This window comes from Eucyclogobius newberryi, unplaced genomic scaffold, assembly GCF_026437365.1.
Source record: "Eucyclogobius newberryi isolate DKJ021-1_F unplaced genomic scaffold, fEucNew1.0.hap1 SCAF_12, whole genome shotgun sequence".
Classification (NCBI taxonomy): Eukaryota; Metazoa; Chordata; class Actinopteri; order Gobiiformes; family Gobiidae; genus Eucyclogobius; species Eucyclogobius newberryi.
In genome coordinates this window covers 20711632-20724412 of record NW_027315746.1, presented here as the reverse complement: position 1 = coordinate 20724412, position 12781 = coordinate 20711632, and the positions used below count along the sequence as shown (strand labels likewise).

The 12781-nt window shown below is 39.8% G+C and overlaps 1 protein-coding gene across 3 annotated transcripts; it reads left to right on the top strand.

Moving 5' to 3' along the window:
• Window positions 1-6409: 6409 nt before the first annotated feature.
• Window positions 6410-10995, top strand: fndc7a (fibronectin type III domain containing 7a). 3 transcript variants are annotated; one of them, XM_072441360.1, is made up of 12 exons: window positions 6410-6670; window positions 6772-7032; window positions 7448-7705; window positions 7785-8036; window positions 8196-8450; window positions 8888-9145; window positions 9229-9492; window positions 9610-9864; window positions 9987-10253; window positions 10336-10362; window positions 10435-10466; window positions 10529-10995. In XM_072441360.1, the coding sequence occupies exons 1-11, from the start codon at window positions 6457-6459 to the stop codon at window positions 10449-10451; spliced, it is 2328 nt and encodes a 775-aa protein (XP_072297461.1). In that variant the 5' UTR covers window positions 6410-6456; the 3' UTR covers window positions 10452-10466; window positions 10529-10995. The 3 variants fall into 3 exon arrangements, with proteins under 3 accessions (XP_072297461.1, XP_072297460.1, XP_072297459.1); XM_072441359.1 differs by having other exon boundaries at window positions 10538-10994; XM_072441358.1 differs by lacking the exon at window positions 10529-10995 and having other exon boundaries at window positions 10435-10506.
• The last annotated feature ends 1786 nt before the right edge of the window (window positions 10996-12781 follow it).

Sequence of the window (12781 nt, the reverse complement as noted above, 5' to 3'; positions counted from 1 at the left end):
TGGCAAAACTGACAATCCAAAGTGACAAACTTTGCAAACAAAACAGAATCTTGTAAAAAGGACACTTTGTTGTTAAAATATGAACACAATAATCAGATTTACAAAGAGAGAGGTTTATGTTACTAATATGTATGATATATGTATGATATATTACAAATTTATGTAACAAACATATTGACTTTATAATATTTGATATCAGAAATGTTTCAGACTTGACAATGGACATAAACCTGGTTCATGTTGTTCCTACTCTGTCTGCAGTTTGACTATAAATGTGTGTTCTGTTGTGTGTTCTGTTGTGTGTTCTGTTGTGTGTTCTGTTGTGTGTTCTGTTGTGTGTTCTGTTGTGTGTTCTGTTGTGTGTTCTGTTGTGTGTTCTGTGTGTGTTCTGTGTGTGTTCTGTTGTGTGTTCTGTTGTGTGTTCTGTTGTGTGTTCTGTGTGTGTTCTGTTGTGTGGTCTGTTGTGTGTTCTGTTGTGTGTTCTGTGTGTGTTCTGTTGTGTGTTCTGTGTGTGTTCTGTTGTGTGTTCTGTTGTGTGTTCTGTTGTGTGTTCTGTGTGTGTTCTGTTGTGTGTTCTGTTGTGTGTTCTGTGTGTGTTCTGTTGTGTGTTCTGTGTGTGTTCTGTTGTGTGTTCTGTTGTGTGTTCTGTTGTGTGTTCTGTTGTGTGTTCTGTGTGTGTTCTGTTGTGTGTTCTGTGTGTGTTCTGTTGTGTGTTCTGTGTGTGTTCTGTTGTGTGTTCTGTTGTGTGTTCTGTTGTGTGTTCTGTGTGTGTTCTGTTGTGTGTTTTGTTGTGTGTTCTGTTGTGTGTTCTGTGAGTGTTCTGTTGTGTGGTCTGTTGTGTGTTCTGTTGTGTGTTCTGTGTGTGTTCTGTTGTGTGTTCTGTGTGTGTTCTGTTGTGTGGTCTGTTGTGTGTTCTGTTGTGTGTTCTGTGTGTGTTCTGTTGTGTGTTCTGTTGTGTGTTCTGTTGTGTGTTCTGTGTGTGTTCTGTTGTGTGGTCTGTTGTGTGTTCTGTTGTGTGTTCTGTGTGTGTTCTGTTGTGTGTTCTGTGTGTGTTCTGTTGTGTGTTCTGTGTGTGTTCTGTTGTGTGTTCTGTGTGTGTTCTGTTGTGTGTTCTGTTGTGTGTTCTGTGTGTGTTCTGTTGTGTGTTCTGTGTGTGTTCTGTTGTGTGTTCTGTTGTGTGTTCTGTTGTGTGTTCTGTGTGTGTTCTGTTGTGTGTTCTGTTGTGTGTTCTGTGTGTGTTCTGTTGTGTGTTCTGTGTGTGTTCTGTGTGTGTTCTGTTGTGTGTTCTGTTGTGTGTTCTGTTGTGTGTTCTGTGTGTGTTCTGTTGTGTGTTCTGTTGTGTGTTCTGTGTGTGTTCTGTTGTGTGTTCTGTTGTGTGTTCTGTTGTGTGTTCTGTGTGTGTTCTGTGTGTGTTCTGTTGTGTGTTCTGTTGTGTGTTCTGTGTGTGTTCTGTTGTGTGTTCTGTGTGTGTTCTGTTGTGTGTTCTGTTGTGTGTTCTGTTGTGTGTTCTGTGTGTGTTCTGTTGTGTGTTCTGTTGTGTGTTCTGTGTGTGTTCTGTTGTGTGGTCTGTTGTGTGTTCTGTTGTGTGTTCTGTTGTGTGGTCTGTTGTGTGTTCTGTTGTGTGTTCTGTTGTGTGTTCTGTGTGTGTTCTGTTGTGTGTTCTGTTGTGTGTTCTGTTGTGTGTTCTGTGTGTGTTCTGTTGTGTGTTCTGTTGTGTGTTCTGTTGTGTGTTCTGTTGTGTGTTCTGTTGTGTGTTCTGTGTGTGTTATGTTGTGTGGTCTGTTGTGTGTTCTGTTGTGTGTTCTGTGTGTGTTCTGTTGTGTGTTCTGTTGTGTGTTCTGTTGTGTGTTCTGTGTGTGTTCTGTGGTGTGTTCTGTTGTGTGTTCTGTTGTGTGTTCTGTTGTGTGTTCTGTGTGTGTTCTGTTGTGTGTTCTGTTGTGTGCTCTGTTGTGTGTTCTGTGTGTGTTCTGTTGTGTGTTCTGTTGTGTGTTCTGTGTGTGTTCTGTTGTGTGTTCTGTTGTGTGTTCTGTTGTGTGTTCTGTGTGTGTTCTGTTGTGTGTTCTGTTGTGTGTTCTGTTGTGTGGTCTGTTGTGTGTTCTGTTGTGTGTTCTGTGTGTGTTATGTTGTGTGGTCTGTTGTGTGTTCTGTTGTGTGTTCTGTGTGTGTTCTGTTGTGTGTTCTGTTGTGTGTTCTGTTGTGTGTTCTGTGTGTGTTCTGTTGTGTGTTCTGTTGTGTGTTCTGTTGTGTGTTCTGTGAGTGTTCTGTTGTGTGGTCTGTTGTGTGTTCTGTTGTGTGTTCTGTGTGTGTTCTGTTGTGTGTTCTGTTGTGTGTTCTGTTGTGTGTTCTGTGTGTGTTCTGTTGTGTGTTCTGTTGTGTGTTCTGTTGTGTGTTCTGTGTGTGTTCTGTTGTGTGTTCTGTTGTGTGTTCTGTTGTGTGTTCTGTGTGTGTTCTGTTGTGTGTTCTGTTGTGTGTTCTGTTGTGTGTTCTGTGTGTGTTCTGTTGTGTGTTCTGTTGTGTGTTCTGTTGTGTGTTCTGTTGTGTGGTCTGTTGTATGTTCTGTTGTGTGTTCTGTTGTGTGTTCTGTTGTGTGTTCTGTGTGTGTTCTGTTGTGTGTTCTGTTTTGTGTTCTGTTGTGTTCTGTTGTGTGTTCTGTTGTATGTTCTGTTGTGTGTTCTGTTGTGTGGTCTGTTGTGTGTTCTGTTGTGTGTTCTGTGTGTGTTCTGTTGTGTGTTCTGTTGTGTGTTCTGTTGTGTGTTCTGTGTGTGTTCTGTTGTGTGTTCTGCGTGTGTTCTGGTGTGTGTTCTGTTGTGTGTTCTGTGTGTGTTCTGTTGTGTCTTCTGTGTATGTTCTGTTGTGTGTTCCGTTGTGTGTTCTAAGTATGTTCTGTTGTGTGTTTTTTGTGTTTTCTGTTGTGTGTTCTGTGTGTGTTCTGTTGTGTGCTCTGTTGTGTGCTCTGCTGTGTGTTCTGTGTGTGTTCTGTGTGTGTTCTGTTGTGTTTTGGCCTGGGTCAGAGTGTGCACAGAGTGTGTAGAACATGCAGATGTGTTACATTGTGATATGTGTTAAAATGATCATTGTGTTTTAGGCACTGCAGAAAGTGTTTTGTCGTTTTAATTTGGTGATTTGGTGATACAAGCAGAGTTGGAAGTTTTGGAATTTGTGCCAAAATGTAGATATTAGTATCAAAGCAATTGAAATTAGATTATTTTTTACACAATTCACATCTTTTTATTTTTTTCTGTGTGTGTTCTGTTGTGTGTTCTGTTGTGTGTTCTGTTGTGTGTTCTGTGTGTGTTCTGTTGTGTGTTCTGTTGTGTGTTCTGTGTGTGTTCTGTTGTGTGTTCTGTGTGTGTTCTGTGTGTGTTCTGTTGTGTGTTCTGTTGTGTGTTCTGTTGTGTGTTCTGTGTGTGTTCTGTTGTGTGTTCTGTTGTGTGTTCTGTTGTGTGTTCTGTTGTGTGTTCTGTTGTGTGTTCTGTGTGTGTTCTGTGTGTGTTCTGTTGTGTGTTCTGTTGTGTGTTCTGTTGTGTGTTCTGTTGTGTGTTCTGTGTGTGTTCTGTTGTGTGTTCTGTTGTGTGTTCTGTTGTGTGTTCTGTGTGTGTTCTGTGTGTGTTCTGTTGTGTGTTCTGTTGTGTGTTCTGTGTGTGTTCTGTTGTGTGTTCTGTTGTGTGTTCTGTTGTGTGTTCTGTGTGTGTTCTGTTGTGTGTTCTGTTGTGTGTTCTGTTGTGTGTTCTGTTGTGTGGTCTGTTGTATGTTCTGTTGTGTGTTCTGTGTGTGTTATGTTGTGTGGTCTGTTGTGTGTTCTGTTGTGTGTTCTGTGTGTGTTCTGTTGTGTGTTCTGTTGTGTGTTCTGTTGTGTGTTCTGTGTGTGTTCTGTTGTGTGTTCTGTTGTGTGTTCTGTTGTGTGTTCTGTGTGTGTTCTGTTGTGTGTTCTGTTGTGTGTTCTGTTGTGTGTTCTGTGTGTGTTCTGTTGTGTGTTCTGTTGTGTGTTCTGTTGTGTGTTCTGTGTGTGTTCTGTTGTGTGTTCTGTTGTGTGTTCTGTTGTGTGTTCTGTGTGTGTTCTGTTGTGTGTTCTGTTGTGTGTTCTGTTGTGTGTTCTGTGTGTGTTCTGTTGTGTGTTCTGTTGTGTGTTCTGTTGTGTGTTCTGTTGTGTGTTCTGTGTGTGTTCTGTTGTGTGTTCTGTTGTGTGTTCTGTTGTGTGGTCTGTTGTATGTTCTGTTGTGTGTTCTGTTGTGTGTTCTGTTGTGTGTTCTGTGTGTGTTCTGTTGTGTGTTCTGTTTTGTGTTCTGTTGTGTTCTGTTGTGTGTTCTGTTGTATGTTCTGTTGTGTGTTCTGTTGTGTGGTCTGTTGTGTGTTCTGTTGTGTGTTCTGTGTGTGTTCTGTTGTGTGTTCTGTTGTGTGTTCTGTTGTGTGTTCTGTGTGTGTTCTGTTGTGTGTTCTGCGTGTGTTCTGGTGTGTGTTCTGTTGTGTGTTCTGTGTGTGTTCTGTTGTGTCTTCTGTGTATGTTCTGTTGTGTGTTCCGTTGTGTGTTCTAAGTATGTTCTGTTGTGTGTTTTTTGTGTTTTCTGTTGTATGTTCTGTGTGTGTTCTGTTGTGTGCTCTGTTGTGTGTTCTGTGTGTGTTCTGTGTGTGTTCTGTTGTGTTTTGGCCTGGGTCAGAGTGTGCACAGAGTGTGTAGAACATGCAGATGTGTTACATTGTGATATGTGTTAAAATGATCATTGTGTTTTAGGCACTGCAGAAAGTGTTTTGTCGTTTTGATTTGGTGATTTGGTGATACAAGCAGAGTTGGAAGTTTTGGAATTTGTGCCAAAATGTAGATATTAGTATCAAAGCAATTGAAATTAGATTATTTTTTACACAATTCACATCTTTTTATTTTTTTGGCTTTTGAATTAGAACACCATCAATATTAGGTTTTTTAGGACGCACCCGTCCATTATTTTATAACAATACCGGAAAACTGATATACAAGCACAGCAGTGTTATTTTACTATCTAATTTCCTGATCTTGACGCTGTTTTTACTATTTTTGATGTTTCTACTAACCGGTATATGTTTGAAATCTACCTTTTAAATAACTGATGAACCTCTACATTTCAAAACACTTATTTCCACTCTAACCTGTGGGTTTTGAACGGGATTATATAAAGGTGTTCCAGGATGACCTTAGGATAACTATCTCTCATAACATGATTTCATCTACAACTTGATCACAATAGTGTTGCACTCAGGAGATATCAAATGGTGTGAATACAAAAAAATTAAATGGGCCATAAAACTCGTCGCCAGTAACTCCCATCTCAAAACAGGTCATCTTTTGTATTCAGTGTAAAGTGAGTCTGCACATGGCTCAACTCTGATGATGGTTACACTCTTTTTGACAAATATTTACTGAATAAATCAAAAATAATGATGATGGAATTATTGACAGATTTAGCATAAAAAATATAAAGCACGTAAAACACATTAAGAATAATATATCTAATTAAAATGACTTAATCTTCTGCCTGCGGGCTGCCTATACAGCCCTAAGGGGAGGAGTTACAGCATTTGGGCTCTTTGGTATTTGCTCGAACAATAAAGCACCTGTGGGTTTATCTACAAGACCGAAAGGAAAGAGAGAGAGCAGGAAAAAGTTCTATTTAAGCCAAAGTTGCTTCCCTCGAGTCATATTGACGAAGCCTTAAGGGGTGAAGCGCAGAGACACGGGGACAACACATGTAAAAATGCTGCGGCTTTTACTTTTAGTGACTATTGTGGAGGTAAGAACTTAATTTAATCTCATTTAAAATATGCTTGTCTTAAAATGATACCGACTAAACAAGATGAACTGCATTGCATATACTTATAACTTTACCAAGCTTATGTGGAATGCTAGAATCTTCATGAATGAGCAGTTACATCCCAACCTGAAAGAAATACCAGCACAGAGCTCAAATCTGTAATGAGTGAGAGTAATGTGCGGCCTACAATCATTTCATTTTCTCTGAACCTGATCCTGTGGGCAATTAACCCCAGGCAACTATGTATGTCTAGTGGACTTCCCTTGTTTCCAAAAGACTGTAATCTGTGTTTCCTGTCATTTGTCCAAAAAATAATTCTACTCCAGGGTATTTTTTGTCGTTACAGATATGTGCGGCTCAAAATGGTAAGACAAAAATGCAAATATTTCTATTAGTATTGTGCAAAACATTTGGTTTTATTGTAACATTTAACGTTGCTAATGGCCCAGGATATACCAGAATAACTGTATTCCTTGCATGCTTTTTAATACAATTATTTGTATTTTGTTGCTAAATGGAAAGATCATTTAAGTGTCCACCCCTGGGTTCTGGTCACTACATCTTTTGAATGTAGTGAATACTTTTGTTCTGCACTACAGTTTATGTGTAAATGCATTTTCTTCTTCCAGCAATCGCACTGTCGGTTTATACGGTTACTTCTAAATCCCTGACGATGGAGTGGACTCAGTTTCCTGATGTGAGCTTCTATAAGCTCAAGGCAACGCCAAAGAACTCCCCCATCGCACCAGTTTTTGTTCAGTTTGCCCAGACCACAATCCTGGGCTCCATCACGACACTCACCCCAAACACACAATACACCGTGCAGATTGAGGCCATGTCTGACCAGATGACCGTACTCGCTAGTGCAGAAACCGATGCTTTAACAGGTCAGTGTGCACTTTAAAAGATGTTTAATGTTTTATTTTGAATGATAAAACTGTCCACCATAGAGTTCTGATGAAGTACTTTTTCAAACTGTTTTTTTCAGCTCCTGAAATTCCTGTTATTAGTATGACCTATTCTAAATCGAGTGAAAGCATCACAGTGGAGTTCCCAGAAGTTGTTGGGGCGATTAGCTACGTCTTGAGGGCCGAGTCCAAAAGTGGTACTTTCTTCTCCGAGGCCAAGGTGTTGGGCTCCCCCGGCACGATTGAGGGTCTCCAGCCTTTCACTGAGTATGAAATCAGCATCATGTCGAAGAATGCAGGGGGGCGGAGCCAGCCTTCTTATCCTACTGACCAGAGAACAAGTACGACCACCTAGTCCGTTCACCAGCATAAATCATACCAGTCTCACACTTTCCCATCCACTTTAAATTGTCTGGACAGTAGAACATGTACATTAGACGCAGTTCATTTTAGATTAAATCTGTGTACAAACTGTGAAAAGCAGCTTGTCAGATGACCCATATGACAATAGGTATCTGACTCCATGACGACTTCTTGTTCCCTGCCTATTGTCACAAGAGTTGAAACTCGATCTATTTTCACTGTACTGTTCCGAAATTATGAAACGAGATCGCATGGGAACTAGGTTGACGCAAATCCCGAAGGAGATCTCAGTGTAACATAATCAGATAGATACTACACAAAAAACAAGTTCAAATTAAGTTACACAAAAAAGAGTTTTGAAGTATTAACAGTGTTTTTCTTTTCTTTGTGCAGCGATTGTTGCACCCAACTTGAATACCACTTCTCCGACCAGTACCTCGATTGTGGTTACATGGGAGCCAGTGGAGCATGCTGAACTTTACACATTTGTAATCATCCAACAAGGCACCAATGTCCGCATCGACGTGAGCACCAATGAAACAATGCTGGAGTTGAATAACCTCCAACCGGGAATGACCTACATCATAAAGGCACAAGCGCAGGATGATCAGGGACGTCCCGGAGATGACGAGACAGTCAGCCAGATCACACGTAACACACATTATAACTGTTAACACGCAATCTCAAAACTGAAGCTCTCAATGAAGCTTTACTGGTATTTTGTCCCCAGGTCCATCCAGCCCCGATGTACTTGATGTCCAGATCAACCAGGGCCGATCTGGTGCATGGGTGTATTGGGGAGCAGTCCAAGGAGCGTCAAACTACATTGTATGGACCTCAAACAACCAAACGTGCAACGCCACATTATTCAGTTACTGTGACATTGGGCCGGTGGTGTGTGGCCAAAACCAAACACTTTCGGTGACAGCTTACAACGATGCTGGACCCAGTGACCCATCAAACCCAGCGCTATATCTCACCTGTGGGTACATGTGTATAAAATGGTATTATAATATAGATTACAGATATTTAAAAAAACCTTGTTCAAATCCAGATTGATGAATCCATCATATCTTGCATAAAATTTACATTTTCTGGTAACAGTTCTAAAGTCAAGTTTTCCAATCATTTGTTTTTGTAGACCCTTGTCCTCCAAATAACACCAGGGTGGAGGAGTATGATCCTGCCAACTGCTCTGTTGTGTGGGACACGGTGGAAATGGTGGACTATTACATGGTTTTTGTGAAAGGCAATGATGGGAATGAGAAACTATGTAACACCACTGGAACCATCTGCTCATTTGAATGCGCGTGCGGCCACTCATTCATCAGCATCGTGGTTCCCTACAACGAAATCGGCGGAAGCCCGGTGGTCGTGCTGGTTAACTACACCACAAGTAAGAGCATCCACCTTCATTGTTGAAAAGTATTCATAATGTAGTAGGATTGTCAAAAGTATTGCAAATGAGATAATAATTTATACTAAAACTAGTATGAAAACAAGGATACAATTTCTAAATGTTACCTCCCCTGACCAGTTTAATAATGATCTTAAGCTTTATCAGAACTACTTGCACAAGACCAGACTGTAATATAAATATAAGAAATATAAACAAAGTACTATTTTTTCATGTTGAAAATTACAATTGAGCGTTGTGGAGTTCATTCCTTTGTATCGAAAATCCCAGTAGCTACTACCAAAATAACCAGCAACGATGTTATGATATCATATTTGAGCATCCTACTCATTTTCTATGTGACAAAATTACACAGTCCTTTCACAAAATATGTGATAAAGCATTGTTTGAATTGCATTCTCTGTCTTTGCCCTCAGTCCCATGTTGTCCAGACAGCATTAACATTACACTAGTTTCCTCCGAGACGGTGGAGATTGAGTGGTTAGAAATAAGTGGAGCTGAGCTATATCAGGTCACTGCAGAAGAGACTAACGACATCATCCACTGTAACGACACTGAGAACATCTGTGCACTGTCTGATTTGAACTGCGATACCACTTACTCTATCAAGGTAACACCATGCAGCGAAATAAGTGGATGCAACAAAACCTGCAATGCACATACACAAGTGACAGGTACAAAGAAAACACAATATGATTAAACAATACATTATAAAATGTACAATGTGATTATTTATATGCTCTGCATCTTGTTGCAGCTCCGTGTGCTCCTGAGATCATCAATATCACACAAGTGAACACCACTACATATAGTGTCCTCTTCAGCACCCCCAACAGAGCAGGCACAACGTACACCATCACTGCCTCTGCCTCTGAAACTCAGCCCCACATTTGTAGAAGCACACAGAGCGTCTGTGAGCTGACAGACCTGCCCTGTGGGACGGTCTTCGAGGTCATGGGAGCAGCCGAGTCAAACGATGGAGGAAGAAGTCTTCCTGGTTATGAGAAAATATTGGAAACAGGTATTGCATAGAATATTATAGAACACTGCCACCAGGTATCTCAAAGAATATTACGACTACTGCCGTGTCACTTCTCAAGCCACCAAGTAAAACTACTATCTCATAACTTGTGTGCAGGTCCGTGCTGTCCTCAAAATGTTGTGGTCACACAAGTGACTCAGGCTATGTCCAATGTGACCTGGAGTCCTGCAACTGGGGCCCGCTCGTTCATCACCAGTTTGACCTCACGGCGAGGGGAGGCCAAGTGCCACACTGTGGATGACAGCTGCCTCATGGGCTGCATCACCTGTGGCACCAACTATAGCATCAGCATGGAGGCCATCAGCAGAACAGGACACAAGTCAGAGTGCAACTACAACGGCTTCTCATCAAGTCTGTCAATTTCACACCAAAAACAAGTTTTCTTTTTAACTGTCCATGTTTGTCTATATATTAAAGTGCTATAATTCAATGCATATGTTTCTGATCCATTGACCACTTATTATGAATTACAGGTCCCTGCTGTCCAACAAATATCAAGCTTTATCGTATGCCAAACAAGCTCCAATTAAGGGTGTACTGGAGGTCTCTGGGCCCACACATGTACAACCACAGTGTTGAGTTAACAGGGCAAATGGCAAACCTCAACTGTGAAGCTGCTCCTGGCATCAGGTACTGTGATGTATCTGAGAGCATCTGTGGAAACATCTACACTGTGCTGGTAGCTCCAGTGCTCCCTGATGGCACCAAAACCAACTTCTGCCAAAAGAGGACATTTTCAGGTAAGTGTGGATACATGAGCATAATAATGAGGGTGCTAACATGACATTTAAATAACTGTATTTTAAATGTCTATTTTTTCAGTACCCTGCCCTGGAAATAATAATATTTGTAAGTTTTACTCCGCAATGCTACAGTATTCAGTTATAAATAGCTTTTAACTCTTTAAATCTTTTTCTTTAGTAATACCTAATGTCTAATGGAAGAAACGATTGGTAAGTGTTTAATAATTCAGCAGTAGAAAACATGTATTTTTAATCTGTTGTATCTATTACAGATTTCACAGATGATTGTCTAAGTAAAGATGACATAAAAGCAGATGATGAGAAATACAGACGTGAAGAAACCCCATGCATAAGACTTTGGCCCCATAGCTGCTTTGTTTTGCAGTACACTTTCTTCAACATGATTAATTTTTTTCTGTTAAAAATCAGTCTTGAAAATCAATGTTTCATGACAAAGTGTTTAAAAAAACAAAATGCAAACTTTAGTTTTTTTGTATAAATGCATTTTCTTAACTTGTTGATGTTAACACAATGTTTCCAACAGCCATACTAGAATAGAGCTACAATTGGAAAGTAATTTTAAAAACATGAATGGTTTAGGATGGCCCCAAATAGAGGACCTCCATAGGCTGTGGAAAGACATCCCAAGGCTGTCTCTCAGTTTGAAGCAGCAGATACAGTCCATCCATCATATTAACCTGGGATTGTTCACTACAAGTTCTGTGGATGATACTATGTGATTACGTAATAAAAGCAATAAAAGACATAGTTTACATGAATATGAGTTTTTGTTTTTGTTACGATCAGTTTCATAGTCATCTAATGTATTTCTAGGGCTGTAAATCATGCAGCAATAGTATCGCAATATTTATCTGGAAGGAAAGTCTGTTGCGACTCAAGGCTGAATTTAGTCATGTTCTGTTCCTGGTTTAGTTTTACTTTATGTAATTTTTACTTTACTTTATGTAAAACTACACTCCGAAAAACCCCGCGACCCCGAAAGGGAACAAGTGGTAGATAATGGATGGATGGATGGTAAATCTTGATTTGAACCAACCAGTATAATCAAATATTGTCATCACAACATTTGAATATGGTAGCCCAATTACATTTCTTAAAAGAAATTTGAATGTGCAGTGTGTATAGGAATGCAAAGAAATGTATGTATCTCTTTTCTCATACAAATCATTATTGTGTGTGGTCATGGCAAAAGGAAAACAGTCAGCAAAAACAAATCACGCTTTTTCTACCATTCAAGGCACTTAACATCAAGGAACCATTCGCACACATCACACACCAGGGTACACAGACACAGGGGCGAGGCAAGTTAAGTGTCTTGCCCAAGGACACAACGGCAGTATTCACCTGAAGGAGCTGGAATCACACCACTAACCTGTGGCCAGTAGATGTTTGTTTCGAGAGTGGGATTCGAACCGATAATCTTCGAATCACAAAACGACCACTCTACCAACTTAGCGACTGCCACACCACATGGTTAGATAAGGACTTACAGGTCATGCCTTTGTGATAATAATCAAGAGTTGGAGCACAACTCCCAGGGGAGAGACTGAGGGAAGAGGAAGAACATTCATGTTTTGTTTCCTGCTTTACGATAAGCATGATAGAAATGTGTTGGACAACAGGACACACGCACACAGCTCAGGTGTTGGAGCTATTGTTAAGAGCAATATTAAATGACACTTTACTCACAGTGCATGATTTACAAAACACCGTCAGGCCACACAGAGACCCCAACCAAATGTACTGGATAGACAATATGCAAATAAGGTCAACATTTTATCTCAAAAATAATACGACTGTCCAAAATAACCATGATAGAAGAATGTTTGAGAATTAAAAAATATGCGCCTAATATATCTATATCTGTTTTCATGTGTTCACAATGAACATTTGGCATAAAACAAGTTTGTAAAGGTGTAAGTAAGTAGGGTTAGCATGTTTTATACACAATAAGGAATATTTTATTGTGTGCTGAAGACATTAATAACATCATTAAAAATTAAATATTGTTACAATTGTATTAATCTTGCAGGTCTTTGGCAATCCTGTTAATTGATAAATGAATACAAGTTTCTTTGTATTATCAGTAGTACTATTATTTCAATTACTGATAGGTCTGAATATGTTTTGGTTTATTTTTTCCACAACACAAACACTTCGCTTCACAGAACATCTCGCTCATTACATGGCCTGTTCTCGAGTATATTATCAACGCTAACCCATTGCAAATTATTATACAGTTATTAATTGTTGTTGCAGCCCATCTCATAGTTTTGCTAATTTATAAGTCAACTTCACTCACTGTGTAAAGCTAACATAAGAAGCTTGGAGAAATGACATCAGTCCCGGAATAAGGGGACTTAACATGTCTCTCTTGCAAAACATATCACATTACCTCAGCACTTCAACACATTTGACAAATGTCCATAGAATTGCAGACAATATTCAATAGAAAAATATCTTGATTACTGATTTTGACAAAAAATCCATTGTTTGGATTGTAA